A 17,664-nucleotide genomic window follows, 5' to 3' on the forward strand; every position below is an offset into this window, starting at 1 on the left:
TCTCAGCTGGTGACAGAGCTTGCCCAGCCGCCACCTTCCTCTCCTAGAAAACGACCATTCCTCAAGTCTCTTCTTACTCCAAATATGTAAGTCCTGGGAAGAACACAACAGGACAACCTACTCCATAGGAAAGCTGGTCCTTGAAGAACTAGACTCTCTTCTGTTCAGCCTGGAACGGCCACCTCAGACTGCAGATGGTCCAGAATATCCACTGAAAGTATCCTGGAAGCTGTGGGATTCTGGCAGAAGAGAAGGGAGGAGAACTTTGGAGGAATGGACACTAGTCCAGACCTAGCAACTCTCAGGTGATTGGCAGCACTAGTTTCAGCAGAGACACTGCTCTCGTAGCCAAAGGCATTGGCTTCTAGAACTTTCCACTTCAGCCAGAAAGAAAGCCTCAAGCCTATGCCCAATCTTCCTCATGAAGGCCAAATCTTGGAAGGTCTTGAGCATTCTTGGAATCAATGTTGGCTCAAAAACAAGGAATCTGGGACAGTTCCTCAATATGTGGGAAGAGCAAGGAGACATACAGAAGGGTGGGGAATTCTCTCTCCAACAGAAGGGAGGCAGCAAATTGAAGACAACAGGTTCAGGAGAACAGATTGTGGAGCTGGGGTCATCACCATAGCAACCAACCCAACAATTCTGCAAGATTAGAGTTTAGTGGTTTGGGTTTTTCTTTTCTCTTTTCACCCATCACTCTCTTCCGCACTGTCACCCTATCTGTTCCTGGCGAGAGACAAGTTGTGACTTTTCCCTCCTACCAGCAAGCTGCCTAGCTCCAGGAGAGTGCATCTGCTGTGGATGGAAAGAGAATGGGATGTTTCAGGGAACACTTGGAAGACCCCAAGCCCATCGTTTCCTTCCCTATCAGAACTGGAACCCTGTAGTTTGCCATGTACTGAGACATTGCTATTTACTCAGGTGCACAAGGAAGTCCCTTTATGTGCACAGTGGCTCAGAAGAAGAGTCAATGTGCCAGTCTCCAAATAAAATGATTTTATCTCTGCCCTAGGATAGCCCATTCTAGCCCAACAATGCGTGTCAAAGAGGGTCAATGATGGCAACAGACCAGAAAATCTCAAGCTGCCTTAGAAAAATCTAAATCTGATGCTATTCCAAAAGCTAATAATGATGAGCTAGGGCTATAGCCCAATGGTAGAGCACCAGCCTAACTAAGATCCTAGATTCAATTCCCAGCACTATAAAAAAAGATAAAGAAAGAAAGGAAGAAAGAAGGAAAGAAAGAAAGAAAGAAGAAAGAAAGGGAGGAAGAAAGAGGGAAGGTGGGAGGGAGAGAAAAAGAGAAATATATATTTTCATGCATACATAAAGCTAATGGCATACATAAAGCTAATGGCACACATAAAGAAATCACAAACTCTCTAAATGTAAATTTACCTAAACTAAAACCACACCACACTAGCTTCTCATCCCACTGTCATGCCAGGGCCTCTGACACTTGTCCACCAAAAGGGATAGATAGTTGGGAAGCAAACCATCAAGCTGTCTTCAGACATGCAGCCATCTCTCTAGGCCATAGGTAGATGAACTCACTGGTGACACACACATATAATCCCAGAACCTTCAAAACTGAGGCAGAAGATCGATCAGAAGGTAGAGACCAGCCTAGGCTGCATACTCAGTTCATAGCCAGCCTAGGCTATATAAAGAAATCCTGTCTCAAGCAAACAAATATAAACAAAGGATAGTCGGGTGTTAACTCACACCTTTAATTCCAGTGCTTGGGAGGCAGAACCAGGCAGATCTCTATGAGTTTAAAGCTAGGCTGGTCTACACATCATATTCCATGACAACCAGGGCTGTACAGATAGAAACCCTGTCTAGAAAAACCACATACATAGATAGATAGACAGATGAAAGACAGACAGACAGACAGACAGACAGACAGACAGATATTCATGGCCTGGGGTTCAATCCCTAACTCCAGAGAAGAAAGAAGACAGAGTAAGGATAAAAGCTCTCCACTCCAGAAAAAAGCAGACGCCCAGTGACTGGACCCTCCTTTTTCCATAGTTAAGCAAAACACAAGTCTTCCCTCACTTCCACACAAAGATCTAACCCTACCTGTCTCACAGATGCACCCTAAATGGTGTCCAGGGAGTCAGATACAGTCAGTCATGATGCAATGTTGATAGCAACAAAAGAGGGTAGCCACCATTCCCTTATCCTTGAATACCTCTCCAACCAAATCAAACTTGGGGAGACTATGAAGAATAAACTAGCCTAAGTTATGGACAGGGCAAGCTGTACTTCAGCTTTTGAAAGATGAGTGAGCTTGTGAAGTTGGCAAACTCCAGCCTTCTTTTCCATAGCTTCCCCATTAACTCTATGAGCATCACTCTTATCTAGTTCCTGCTACCTGTTGATGCTTTAAGATTTTTCCCAACCCCTCTAAGCCCTGGCCCTGTGCAGAAAGGAGAGTTTTATAGGAATTTCTCTTAAGTAATTCTGTAAACTACACACCTTCTGTAAAACAAGCAGGGATAAATGATGAACGTTCTGAGAATCACACAAGTGGGAATTTACATGTTCTACCAGTTCCTGAACCACATGTGGAACCCGTTTTTCACATTTCTCTTCTCAGGCCATTTTCCCAGACAGGAAAAAGTTCATTCCCTTGAATAATCATTTCCACTGACTAGAGAGCCAGGCTAAGCATTGCCAAAAGTCACCTCTATGCAAGAACCATCTGTCATAGCCACACAAGAAGCCTCTCTTGGGGTTGCTGTAGATAATCCCATGGCTTTGCTGGCTGGGGCTCTCTCCAGGGTAGAAAGGCAAGCCATCTGCAGTTCCCACGTTCAACCATCAAGAACCCTGTACACTGCATCAAGTAGAAGGAGGGTAGAGGTTTGGTGATAAGAAATCCCTTTCCACATGCCCAGATCCTCCTGGGTGGATATCAGAACAGCACCTAGGACCACACACTCTACCATTCATATTGCTCATCTGGATCTCCACCTGAAAAGCAATACACAGAAGAGTAAAGGCCATGCATCCTACCCCGTGCCACCAGTTAGCCCCCAATGCCATGTACCAGTGCAAGCTGAGAGATGCCATTCACTTTGATTTAATGAAACATTCTCACATGAGAAAACAACATAAAAGAAGGCGTTAGGAGCCGCCATAACAACTGGAGAGGAGCATTCTTCCAAGATTTAAAAGGTGTTCTTTGCCTTCGTCAAGCATTGGGTGGAATGGTGGCCTCTCTTCCTCAGACACTATCTTCCACCGTGAACAGCATTTTGGGCTAGCATTCTCACAACCTAAAACAGGGTTCTCCTTCGCTCCCCTCACTTTTAAAGCTCACAGGATGTGACAGGACTCATCCGGGACAGTCTCCCACACCAGTTCTCTTCACAGGCTTCACAAGCAGGGTTTAGCTCCCTCCTGCTGAACATCAACACTCTTCCCCAGGCTTCTGGGAGTTCAGCACCCTCCTTTGTGACATTCCTGAAACCAGCAGGGCATCTTTTACTACAGGCGACTGAGATTTCTAAATTCAGCCACCCAGGTCTACCTACAGCAATCTTAGCAAGCACCTCCAATAGAAAAAAAAATAAATGACACCAATTAAGCATAATTATTGGGATTAAATCGAGCCGTTACTCTAGCACAATGCCTTTCTGCCAATATAAGCTCCCCTCCCAGGTTTTCCCCCTAAATTGGGACTGAGAGCAGTCATTAAAGGTTTGCGTCCCTCTGCCTTTATTATGTGTTTGAGAGCTGTCTTATTAAATTGAAATCAAATGCACATCTAGGGGAAAGTTCACTTTAATACCAACTCCCAGCAAAATGTTCAGAGACATACACAATGATGGAGGCTGACGTGTTGCCAAGCAACAGAGGAGATGAGGCAGATATGGAGCTAAAGGGAAGGGTTTCCTGAAAGAATTAGTTAAGCTCAAGGGTTCAGATCTTACCAGATCTGGCCTGAATTTTGGGGGTATCTCCTGTCCCAGAAAAGACATTAAAGAGGGAGGTGATGTCATTAAAAGTTCAACACAATCACAGATGATTTAAATATACACAAACACACATGCATTCCCCCTCCCCTAGGGGAATGTTGTGAACATGCGGCCAATGAATGCAAGCCATTTCCATCTATGAACGCTGAGGAGGGTGTGGGGTTGCGTGTATGTGTGTTAATTTGCTGCTGCCTCAATGGTCTCAAGCCTCTTGGCTCACTTTTCTCTTTCCCCTCCCCTCCTTTCCCACCTCCTTCTCTTAGGACAAGACCAGTGCTTTGAGCCTCAGCAATGTGGCAGGCGTGTTCTACATCCTGATTGGAGGGCTGGGACTGGCCATGCTGGTTGCCTTAATCGAGTTCTGCTACAAATCCCGTAGCGAGTCGAAGCGGATGAAGGTGGCATCGTCTTCCTGGGTCTTTTCCCTACCCTGTTCTCAGTGGCACAATTGGGTTCTCTGAGAGGCTTTCTGCTCCAAAGGAGTAGATCTGGACAGGTTGAGATCATTCAGGAAGCAGAGAGGCATCAGGGAGAAACTGAAAGGGACATCAGGATCTAAAAGAAAGGGAAGGGATGGGTGTGTCTGGCAAATACTGTGCCCAAAACAGCAAATGAGTCTTTCTGAAGGCAGGTCCATGAGGTTCAGAGTTCAGCCAGCAGAGTGAGAGGCTAATACTTCTGAAGTTACATCCAATTGAGCAGCTGCCCAGATGAGGGAAGGCATGCCTACCCAGTTCCCTGTGCTGATCTTGCCATGCTTGGTGAACTGGGTCCATTTTTAGCTTCTGTATTACTGGGTGGCCCTGACAGAGAGTATCATCCACAGAGAAAGGTAAGCAGATTAGTTCAATAGCCCCAAACCACACTGAACACAGCTGAAGGCAGCAGAAGCAGAGAGGAGTTAAGAGAGGGTTGAGGAGCTGCCAGGAAAAAAAAAAAAAACTGTTGGGCAGGGGGACAAGCAGACTCATCTCATCTTAGGGAGTTCCAAAGAATACAATAGCAGCAATGGCTGGAATCAACAGAAAATAGATGTGAATACAGTGCACAAGACCCACTTTTCTAACAGGAGCACCTGGACCATCCCAGTGAATAGGGAGCTCACATCACTGGTCCTATGTGAAAAGGGGCAACTGTTCCTTAGCAAAGACGAAGAGGAGAGCATCGCAGGGAAGCTAGGGTGTTACATCCCAGCCCCGGGATTGCATCTTGAGCCCTAGTGAGACTTGTACAGAAGTCAATCATGTGAACAGCGGCATAAGGAATCAGAGAACTTAGGTCCTCTATGGGACCTTCATACCTCTGAATTTCAACAGGAAGTGGATATGGTAATGTGCTCAGGGCTAGGGAAACGCCTCACATAGTAAAGAGCCTGCCACAAAGACATGAAGACTTAAGTTCAGAGTCTCTGTGCCCACTTAAAAACCAGGTGCAGCAGTTCACAGCTGTCATCCCACCACTTAAAAAGGGAAGGCAGGGGGGAATCCCTGAAGTTCATTGGCCAACCAGCCTACCCCGATCTATGAGGTATAGGTTCAGTGAGAGACTCTGTATGAAAAAAAAGTAAGGTGAAGAACAGTTGAGGAAGACCACCAATGTCAACATCTGACCTATACATACACACACATATACACACATACACACATACACACACACACACATACACACACACATACACACACATATACATACACACACATACACACACATATACACACACATACACACACATACACACACACATACACATACACACATACACACACATACACATACACACATACACACACGTAAATACACACACATACACACACATACACACATACACACACATACACACACAAATACACACACACATACACATACACACACATACACACACACATACACACGCATACACATACACACACATATACACACACATACACATACACATATACATGCATACACACACATACACACACATACACATGCACACATACACACACATACACACATACACATACACACACACATACACACACACATACACACATATACACACACATACACACACATACACACACATATACACACACATACACACATACACATACACACACATACACATACACACACATACATGTACATACACCACACACACATATTCACATACATATACCATACGCACACATGCACACATACAAACAATACACATACACATAAAAAAAGAAAAGACTGTAAAGACTATAGGAACATAAAGAAAGGCAGATTGGAGAAGGCTGGTGGGAAAGAGAAGAAATTAAGAGCAAACATTCTTTACACCAAGAAGGGACGAGAAGTGTGGCCACTAAGAGCTTCACACCAGTGGGTATTCTGGCCTGGGCTCTCTCTTTAGCCTGACTGGATGAGTAAGATTTTTTTTCCTGGGGCTTGCTGTCCTATAATGTGTCCTAAAGGTCCACTTGTCAATATTCAATTTCTTTTGAGCAGGACACATATGCAACACTGGATCACTAACACAGGTCCCTGCCCAGCCTCTCCCCAACCTTGGCCTGTGTACATCCTGTGTACACCCTGGGTCAGTCCTGGGGAGTACACCCTCTAGTCAGTCCCTTGCTTGGAAACTCAGTGTTCAGTTCTGTATGAAACAGATAAGGGTAGAAGAAAAAAAAGAAAGGAGTTTGCATCCTAGTATTGAGACCTTCTGTCCTGGCATTCAGCATTCCCACGTCATGGTTCCAGCTGCCTCCCTGCTGGCAATCTGCTTCCCTCCTCCCACCATGTTCCAGCCCCTATGTGTTCTATGCAAGCTGATCCCTCACCCCTTCTTCTATCTCATGAGGCCCATTTTAAAAGCCACTCTCCCACAGTATGGTAATAGGAACCATGAAAGTCTGGACACCTTGCTCTCCTCTTGACCAGCTTTCCCACCTCCACATTCTGTTGGATAAAAACAGAAATGGATCACAGCACAGTCAGTCATTGACTTTATATTTAAACTCTCCCATGAACGTGGTGGGATATGGCTATCACCCCTAAGCCCTGAGCAAAGCTTTCTTTGCCAATTCCATCCAGAACATAAATTCACAGATTGTCCTTCCTTACCATCCAAAGAGAAGAAAGGGCTGTTCAAGCAGCAAAGTGGAGCCCAGGCCAGGCACTAAGCCAGCTACGCTCTTTGGAACCCTCTACCCCTTTCCCAAGGACCAGTGACCCAGAACTGGTGCTGGTCAGCTCTCAAAAGCTCCTCTCACAGCACCCCAGGACACCGTGTGCTGTGGATATCTAGGAGTGGAGAGCCTGGCATGCTTCCATCCATTCTGTTTCTTAGCTCTGTCACCTTAGACAAGTTTAATTACTTTTATTTTTATAATTTTATCCTCTTATTTTCATTATTTTAAAAATGAGAACAGTGGTGGTATATACTTCATAAATTTGTAGTGAAGATACGAAATAATAGATTAAAGGATTGGCAGGAGACCCACATCGCAGCATGCTCTCAATAAATAATAACAGCAGTGATTGTTAGCACTCATGATATCAGCCTTATTAACAGACAGCTGCAGCTTCCTTCAAGCTTTCTTTTATTAATACTTATTAACATGTGATTTCATTAATCACATGTACTAGAATGTTTTGAGCCATGCAGACCATGTAAGACCATAGCCTTAAAGAACAGGCTATGGCTATAGGGTACATATTTTTCATCAAGTTAATGTAGAATTGTGCACAGAAGAGAAAAGTCTATTGGAGCAAGAGAAGAAGCATGAAGAGAGTGGCACATGGTTAAATAATGCAAACTGCCCGGTTTATAGCAGTGTTTCCAAGGTGGTTTTGATCACACCTATCTATGCTCATCAACTATGGTGTGGTTTGGTATCCACCAAGCAGAAAATCACCTGAACGCCAACATCCTTCTAGTTTATAGTGATTTCTACTAACCCAGATAACTGAACAGAGGCTGGGATTATCTTTTAACTGAGACAGTGTTGACCGGCCCTATGGAAGGTTCAATGCAGTCTTAGATGACAAGGGTTCTTTGAAGAGGCTGTGTGTCATGGTACCATGCCTGAGAGACATTCTCACAACTCCCTTTACAGTGTTGTTATTAAAGTTCTCAGAAGTCACAGGGGCCCCCAAGAAGCACTAACCTAAAACTGTCCAGCACAGTCCCCCATAATCAGTTCCATTATGACTTCTGCACAAAACAAAAGGACTCCTAATAGAATTTCCCATCTTTCCACTTCAACGGAGATAGTTTCTTTATTAATCTAGCTGGCCCTTCATTTCTGAAGCTCCATCAATTCCTCTCTTATCTAGAAGAGATAAGTGGAATGCACTCCAGCCACTCCTCAGGCTTCATAATGAGCTGCTTTGCTTTTCCCAAAAGCAATTATCTCTGTTTAGAAGCACAGCCTACAGCCCTACTCAGGGATGCAGACGGAGGTGACAGGGCTCTTTGGAAAGACCTTGCATCCTATGCCTTTCCCTGATCACAACGTTTACCCTTTCTTAAAGCCAGGAACCACTAAACTAGCTCAGGCTCACCCCACCTCCACCCCATATCTCAGCAGTTCAAAGAGACCTTTCTCTAGTCACCATTCGAAGGAAGAGGAAGAAGAGGAAAACTGAGCACAAAGAGAGGGACGAAGGCGAGGAGAGAGAACAAAAGGGGGAGGGAAGGCTGGGAACTTTCATATCAAGGTGTCAGCTCCTCGTTTTCATTAGCCAGGTAATGTATTCTTGAAAATCTGCAGGCTAATAAGAAGTGAGGCTAGAAGAAGTAAAGGAGCTTGCTCCCACAGGTCACATAAGCCGGGAGCTAGAAGGACGGGGATTAGACAATGAACAAAGTCTCCACAAAGCCCAGGCTCTTGGTTTTAGCTAAGATGTTTCTAAACTGCTATATTTCTCTTCTTCCAGAAATTGATACTTTTTGAGCATGTCCTTTAAGTCCGTCAAGTGCCAGCCATTGTGCTGGTCACAAAGATAAACAAAGTGCATCTCCTCACTCATGCTGTGTCATTGAGGCAAGCACAGGATTTCACCTGAGTCTCCTTGACACGCTTCACCCTTTGATGTGTCGGGAACAGAACATATGTGTCACCAGGGAAGCAGGACAGTGCTCAGCAGAGGTGATGCAACTAGGAACAACCCAGACAGTGGTGTTTAGCTAGGTTGAAGCAAAGAATGAACTAGCCAAAGCCAGAGAGTTGCCAGCAAAGAATGTCCAGAGTCAGAGACTAGAACTCTTGCCTAGAAGTGTCTAGAAACCAGTAAGGCTTGGACAGAGAAATACTGAATTGGCAGTATAGGAGCTGAGGGACTCAAAGACTTCGGGTAGCTCACAACATCCTAGTATAACTTAAACTATCATAAAGCAAAACATCACCTAGGGCACATTTTTAATTGAGTAGAGCCATAGAGCACCTGCACTTCATCTCTTCTAGGGAAAACAGAATAGCATCTTTGCCCTTGTTGATAGTAAGTAAAATAAAGATCTTTATCATTTTTGACCTTGTTCCCAAGGGAAATTAATCCTCCAGCTCCCCCAACTCTCAGAAGAGCAGCTGACCTTTCAAACTTGTATGTGACAATGCCAACACATGGTATGCTGAAGCCACATCAGATTAGAGTCTGTACACTGCCTAGACTTAATGAGCAGCAAATGGCTTAACATGGAGGAAGCATCCTCTATGCCTGACCACTTCTTTGCACACACAATGAATGGGGTCATTGTTGAGATCTGAGCTTTCATTAGGATATTCTCTGACACCCAGAGGCTGGGCAGAGTTCTCCTAGCAAACTGACTGGGAAACAGAATGTGGTCACCATTGCAGAGCTGGGTCTCAGAAGAACCACACTGGGGGACTCTACAACTAGACTTCTCCTTCATTCATTCTTTCTCTGATCCTGTTTCAGAACATCTCTAAGGATGTGCTTAAGAATGACTGGTATAGTTGGGAGGGAGCGACAGAGACCCACCCTCTCAAAGGCGAGGGCAGATATTATGTTAGTGATTGTCAGTCAGCTTTGGGAGAGTCCAAGAATCATATTCAATAGGTCATCTACTCTGTCATTGCCTCAGATAACTGTTGTCTTAAACAAGTCAATCATGTGTATTGTCAGGTTCTCTTTAAAATGACTTGGGACAGTAGGTAACGTCAACTTTGCTTTCAGTTTAGAATCACCCCAGAAGCTTTGAAAGTTAGATTCCCAGGCTATTCATTCACTCAGCGTTAGTGGAGTAGAACTCAGACAGCAATGAGTTTTTTTTCCCTAAACCCCCACCCTGGGATTCCAAAGAACAGTGCAGTTTGAAAAATAAAGGTCTACTGCCTGTTTAACTTGTTTTCGATCCCAACATTCTGAATCTTGTCCTCTCTTCTCCAAGATCCCATAAATGTATCAGAAGGGAAGCTAGTGAGAGGTCAGTGCCCACCTGTGGAATGGTGTACTCTGGGCAGCCCTCAGCTTCCTGAGAAAATGGCTCTGGTATTTTAATGTTGAAAGGTCTCAGTTACACACCAAATTTGTCTCAAAAGGCAAGGTATATAGCTCCTTGTAAATGACAGGAGGCTGACCTGTGGCCTCTGTGCTCACTCTTGTGGCTATGTGCACACACACACACACACACACACATTCTTTTTCAAGGAACATAGTAGACCAAAATCTTGAAGGCTAGACATGCCAAGCTACATTCTAGAAGGTTCTATATTTTTCCACTGACACAATTAAAATATTATTCTCTTTTCAACCTTTTTTTTTGTGTGTGTTAGAATCAGTAATCATTAATTCTTCCCGTTCTAAGCTGAGATTTGCCCTGAGTAGCACTGTGCTTCTATTTATTTGGCCTTTGACTCAAAAGAATGCAATCCAAATCACACTTCCTCTTTGGTGGAGGAATGCCAGGGGAGGATGTAAATAAATTAAGTTCCAGGGTTTGAGGAAGAGACAGAACCAGCGTGGGCAGAAAATCATATGGGGGGAAATCTGTCTGAATCATGGATTTTATTTTTTTGAATATCTTTTATTTATTCTTTGATAATTTTATACATGCATACAATGTGTCTTGATCACAACAACCTCCAGCTCTCCCCTCCCTCTCCTCTGAGTACCAACCAATACATCTCCTGCCCACCTTCAGGTTCTCTCTGCTTTTTTGATGTTTTTTTGTTCTTATTTTGGGAGCCCACTGAATTAGTGCTACTTGATGGAAAGTTGCCTGATCTTGTTGGCTTGACGTGGTTCAGGATTTTGTTCAGGTAACCATAACTACAGTGAGTTTACTAGTGAAATGGCCAAGTCCAGAAGGCAGCATCTCACTGCATCTTCCCACCCTCTAGCTCTGACATTCCTCCTTCCCCCTCTTCGGTGATGTACCTTGACCTTTTAGGAGGACACATTGATATAGACACCCCATTTACAGGTGAGCATTCCTGAGTGTCCACACTTTGATCAATTATGAGTGTCTAAATTAACTAACTATTGCAAAGAGATCATCTGGGTGAAGTTAAACACGGCACTAATCAATGGGTACAAACACAGCCAGTGAAAGAGTAATCTTATGACATGGCCATTTAGCAAAACAACAGTAGATTTCCCCAATAAGATCTAGAATAACTGGCTTCTGCCAGATTTACAGTATTAGGCAGGGGTTAAACCTTGTGAAGCTTGCAGGCAGGGCTCAAACCAGATCAGGAAGTGGTAGATTATCCTCATAACCATCATGCCACTACTGCACCAGCAGACATATTTTGCCTGGCAAACCAGTATTGTAGCATTCAGAGTTTACCAGTGAAGACATTCCCCTAGTAGTCTAATGTGGCACTTTCCGGCACTAATGAATGCTAGCCAGCAGGAAGTTAATATGTCACTTCTAGTTTGATGTCCTGTGCAACCAAAGTGTATTGTATCTTCAGCAATAACACTCAAAAGCAATAGCCTTATTGTTTGTATTCCTTTCGAGTCTCTCTGAGCAAGAATTCAAAGGGAGGGGCTGCCTGACACTGAGATTCTCATGTAAAGACTCTTGTCTTATAGGGGAAGGCTTTTTCAACTCATGGGGGGAGGGGATATCTGTGTTCAAACACTTTTTAAGTTATTTTTAAGTTATTTAAGCTTTTTTTAAAGCTTTTATTTTTATTTTTTAGTTGTTGTTTTTTTAGTTATTTTTAAGCTTTTTATTATTTTTAATTGTGTGTAAGTGTTGTAGTGGTATGTGCATGTGAGTGCTGGTACCCATGGAGGCCCCAGATTTCAGATGCCTTGAGCTGGAGTTACAGGCAATTGTAAGCCATCAGACATGGATGCTGGGATCAAACCCATGTTCTCTAAAATTGAAACATGTATTCTCCATCTCCCCAGTCTCTATCATAATTTTTAACTAGCCTCTAAAATAATGGATTTCCCTACAACTTTAGTTTTGATTAACTCACCCCCTCTGTCCCTGCCCCCCAGCCCCCAAATGAATCACAGATTTTGGAAAAAAAGAGAGAGAGAGAAGAACCTTTTAAGACAGTATCAGAATGTTCAGTGAGGAGTAGCAAGAAAATAGTCCATCAGACTGTCATAATAGTCTAGCTACAGGAGACAGAGTGATCTCTCTGGGCCACAACAACAAAGCCAGGGTGTTTGGAAAGGATTTTTTTAATAAATTCAAGAATATCTTAGATAAACTATCTGTGTAGTGGCCAGTGAGGATAGCTACAGATTGTGAAGGCATGGTCCAGGACTCCCCCAGGATATGAGCTTTCTTTAAAGTAACAAACCTTCTGTACAAGAGGATGTATAGTACACACACTGAGAGGAGCCATCCTTTGCTGTCAGCTGAGGTGATGTAGAACTTTAGAGGGAAAACTAAGCAGAATGCATGCTGACAACTGTGGGAGATCAACCTTAGCAAAGGAAGTCTCTCAACCCACAGATAACCCTTCTCACTATGGTGATTCCTACCAAGAAACTAAACCTCACACCCAAAATTCTGAGAACTCAGAAGTAGACAGGGAGGGCTAAAGGTGCCGTCTTCATACCACAGAGTTCCTTCCATGGAACTTTGCAGATAACAGTGCACTTCTCAACTAAAAGATAGAATCCAGGACCTGGATTATGGCCTTGAATATTCCACCTAACACCTCAATTGCTGAAGTGATCTGTGAGTCCATCCCAGATCTAGAATTCCAACATGCTAGAACAACACTGAACTGATGTGTCAGTCTAGACCAGCAAGTTGTTCATGCTAACAGGAAGCAGGTGGTGCACAGATGAAGGCTTTTGGACATGTGGTCTCACTCTCTTCAGCACATGACCCTTTCTGGTTACATTTTGTGAATTATCTTATTCAAATGATTCCTAAGTACCCTTAACATGTGGGGCTAGAAGTAGGGGTTCAAGGTATTTTTTAGAACATCATTTGAACCCGACAATAGCACACTATCGGTTTCCCCAAATGTTTCAAAGTCCTCTCTGTGAAGTACTGCCATTCTTGGTAGATAGAGGTAGTGGAGGAAGAGAAGAAGGAGGAAGAAGAAGACAGAGGAGAGAATGAAGAGGAGTAAAGGCGAAGGAGGACGACTGTAGCTGTCTGGACAGACACATGTTATAGACATAGAGGTTTAAACATTCTAAAAATGCCAAAGACAGGAATGTGATTGCAGAACTTGGCTTAGGTAACAGTATGCAGATTTCCTAAGCTCCACTCCAGTAGCACCAAGGAAATGCCCTACCTGCAGTAACCACAGAATGAGAAAACACAGGGCTTACTTCCTAACACATTAAAGCCTAGGCCCCCACCAAGAATAAGGAAAGGTGGTGTGTACAATGTGGTTGAGAAAGACTATGTGCCAAAGAAAACAAGGACGCATCCCCCAATGCCACTGTCTGTGTAATGCATGCTTACGACCAGCACGGACAACCTCCAGATATAGACTGACACATCAGATTGGTGCTACTAACCCTCTGGTTTCTAGAATATTGAATTCTAATTCAGAAAGGGACTTACTATGCCAGAAATAAATAAGAATTACTGAGAACCACCCACACTACCATTTCTTGCACTCAGGAGCTGGGAGGAAAGTTGGGCAAGAGTTTAAATCCCTACTTGACTCATTCCCCTTTGGTAATCATTACTAAGGACCTGGGGAAGAACCCCCTGTCCTCCTGAAAAGGGTTTCTGTTTGATCCCACAGCAATCCATCAATGAAGCCATACGGACATCGACCCTCCCCCGGAACAGTGGGGCAGGAGCCAGCGGAGGAGGCGGCAGTGGAGAGAATGGCCGAGTGGTCAGCCAGGACTTCCCCAAGTCCATGCAATCCATTCCCTGCATGAGTCACAGTTCAGGGATGCCCTTGGGAGCCACAGGATTGTAACTGGAGCAGACAGGAAACCCTTGGGGAGCAGGCTCAGGCTTCCCCAGCCCCATCCCAAGCCCTTCAGTGCCAAAAACAAAGAAATGAAACACCACCTCCAACCACCACAACCACATGGAGGACAATTCAGCCAATGTCCCTGAAGAATTTAAAAAACAAAAAAAAAATCCACTAGGCCGCCATCCCTTTTGTTTTGGGATTTTTTTTTCAACCTTTTTCATTTGCTAAGTGAAGATGGTCACTAACTCTATGCTGCAATAATGGGAGAAATCCTGTCCAAGGAAGTCTAACATCTCTGAAAATGGAGTTACTGGGATATCAATGAAGAAATCAAACTGTTTAATTTTAATTCAGTTGTTAATGTGTCTTAGTGTGTTCATTATTTTCTTACTAATACCCATGGTTTGCAGACTCTGTTCAACCCTTTTCCTTCTTCTTATCCCCAGCCCCCCAACCCCTTTCCATCACTCTTCAGTTTCAGATTGAAGACTCACGATTGGTTCCACCTTACAAGCAAGGAAAGGAATACTTGACCTTCAAACTTATTCAGGGTTGGAGCACTCTATGATACCTTCTATCCTTTGGCCCATGCCTTGGATGGAGACAGACACTACTGGAGAAGGGAGCTGCCTTCCCAGAGAGAATACTACCTTAATGCTGGTTCATCAGAGAATAACCATGAAGAGCATCTCAGAGGACGGTTTTTAAGGGGAGGGAGGATGGGCAGAGTATAGTGGAGGAGGACTTGCTAGGGTCATTGTTGCTGGGAAGAAGCTTCCTGTATTGCTCAAGAGCAGGCCATAGAGTGCCAACATGGTATAGCTCTTTCAAAGTCAATCTCAGCCCTGGAAAGTATGTTCTACTATGCTCAGACCCAAAGGCAGTATGGTGGCCAAAGGGCAACTGGCCTCCTGAACCCAGTAGAGCCTTGCAAAGAGTTGGCAGTCAGGGGGGTGTCATACATGATTCTTGCCTTTTCTTTGCTTGATGTCTATACTGGATCCCCATAGTGGAGTAGGACTCTCTATGGAGCCTCTGGCATAAGGGGAAATGTTGCCCAAGCTAAGTGCAAAAGGAAGGTGATAGGGAATTATGGAAGTCCATCCAAGCCCCTGACACAGAGCTTTCTGTGCTGTTTCCTGTCCTAGGTTTGAGAGACCAAATATGAACTTGTGAGTGGTTTCAATGCAGAGAACCAGGATTTTGTGTTAATAGAGTATTGTTTTAGCATGTGATCAGATCTTAAGAAAGACAGCAAAGCCTGAATTATTTTTGAAAGACAGAGATGAGGTACACTGCTAAGTACATCAGGAGACCTTAAGATGCCTGAGCCCATCTTCTAACTCTAACACAAGGACACTAACTTTTTCCCTGGCTAAGACAGACTGAGGACATTGTATTACAATGTCCAGAAACTATACCCATGAATGCAATGACCAAGGTGAAGGACAGCCAGACAGGAAAGGTGACAAGAGCCACCCTGAGTGATGCTAGGCTGCCTGAACCTTTGGGTGGGAGTGGAAGTCCCTGGCACATAGTTTGGTGGAGACCTCCACTCTCACTCTTGGTGCAACTGATTTCCACTTCTTATGCAGCCACTCCCAGGTGCATGCTTCAGTATGTGCCATATGCCACTAGCTCTTACCAATAACAATATTCCAGCTTTTTCTCCTACCTTCTGCTTCCATCCAGTCTTCCCTATTAGGGGTTATCATTAGCAATGGACGAACTGAAGATTTGGGAGCCTATCCATGGTTCAGGGAAGTAGAACTGGCTTCCTCTCTGGATCCTTCCAGGGGACAACCACCATCTCTATGTCTCTCTCATTCTCTCTTCATCTGCCATAGCAAAGAAACATCCCAGAATCAGCCCTTCTCCCGTTGATCAGTGTCTCCCGTGTCACCATGGGTACGGCATGTGAAGCAATGTCCTACAGATGGATTACCGCCTTTTATTTCTGCCAGCTAATGTCCTCCCAGCCTCCTGCCTACTACTGTAGACTCTGGTGTGACCCACCACTGGGGAGTCCACACCTAGGAAGAGATGGAACTAAACTCTACCATCAGCTGCTTCAAAAACCTTTTGCCTATGGCCTGGGAAGATGTTCTTCAGCCCCTGAGCCTATTGGTTGGACAAAGAGAGACTTGTGGTGGAAGTGAGGGTCTTGCTGGGAGGGGTCCATGACTCCAGGGAAGATGCTTCTCACCAAGGGATGTGTGGAAAGGAAACAGAAGTGAGAAAGAAGTTACCTTGTATTATGTATTTTTACTACACTTTTCTTAAAAATGGAGCAGTGGGAAAACTCTGAAAGAGATTGACATTTTTCTCAACAGGAATCCATACTTAACAGTTCTGGCTTTCATTAAATTTTGCTCTTTGGTACCTGGGCCTTTTATTTAACATCTATATTTATTTTAACTCTTTTGGCAGATGTGTGAAGGAAAAAGAAGTAACTCTCGTTTGATCAGACACTAAATATTTGGGGTAGGAATTCCTGTTTTATTTTCAAATAGCCAGGGTTTTTTTTCCTTTTTTTTGGTATTTGCATAAAATGAACAATATCACCAAGAATTAAATCACTGTGGACCCATTACCTACCTTTCCTTATTGTCCGTTCCATGTTGTACCATTTCTGAAGCTAGGGTTCCAATCACTGATGTTTTCTTATCTTCATCCTAAGATGAGTAGGTTTTTAAGTTCACCCCTCTGCCCCATGCTGGACCTAGGACCTGAGACCTGGGACCTGGGACCTTATGCATGCTAGGCAGGCACATGGCTGCTATGCCCAACTCACAAAATCCTCAGAATCATTTCAGAACATTGTGAATGATTAATCATGATAGGGTTTCATTTTTCACATTTGTTTATTGATGCACATGTACATGCATGCACATGTGTAGAGATCAAAATCAAAGGACAACTTGCATGAGTTGGTTCTCTCCTTCTACCATGTGGATCCCTGAGGATAGAACTCAGGTCATCAAGATGCTTGTCAAGCAAGCATCACTATCTACTGCATCATGTCTCCAACCTCAGGATTTTTTAAACAACGAAAGGCAAAAAGTGGTGTTTGGCATTTACTGCACACAGTTACAGAGAGCTAGGTTTGACTTGCAGGCATCACAGTTCCTCTAGAGAACTGGATGTCTTATAAAGGAATACCACTCAGATGCCCCCAAGTAGGGATGCAGGTCTATTGTGATGAATACAAAGTAAGATCCAGAATCAAGTGAAAACCAGGCTTCTGGCAGATGATCTCGGTTGTCTAAACCCAGGACCCCCTTGTCTGAGCCTGAGAGCTTTTCTTCCCCTCAAATAAG

General features: G+C 44.0%; 1 protein-coding gene across 3 annotated transcripts in view; it reads left to right on the forward strand.

The window, feature by feature from the left end:
- Positions 1-16,731, forward strand: part of Gria1 (glutamate ionotropic receptor AMPA type subunit 1) — a 319,984-nt gene extending 303,253 nt beyond the window's left edge. For 2 of the 3 annotated variants that reach the window (XM_031353691.1, XM_031353690.1), the window contains exons 14-15: positions 4,256-4,390; positions 14,141-16,731. In XM_031353691.1, coding sequence (XP_031209551.1) covers positions 4,256-4,390; positions 14,141-14,344 — 339 coding nt within the window. In that variant the 3' untranslated portion in view covers positions 14,345-16,731. Of the gene's footprint in view, positions 1-4,255; positions 4,391-14,140 lie in introns of those variants that run through there. The other variant, XM_031353692.1, reaches the window with a different exon arrangement.
- The last annotated feature ends 933 nt before the right edge of the window (positions 16,732-17,664 follow it).

This window comes from Mastomys coucha, unplaced genomic scaffold (assembly GCF_008632895.1).
Source record: "Mastomys coucha isolate ucsf_1 unplaced genomic scaffold, UCSF_Mcou_1 pScaffold5, whole genome shotgun sequence".
NCBI lineage: Eukaryota > Metazoa > Chordata > Mammalia > Rodentia > Muridae > Mastomys > Mastomys coucha.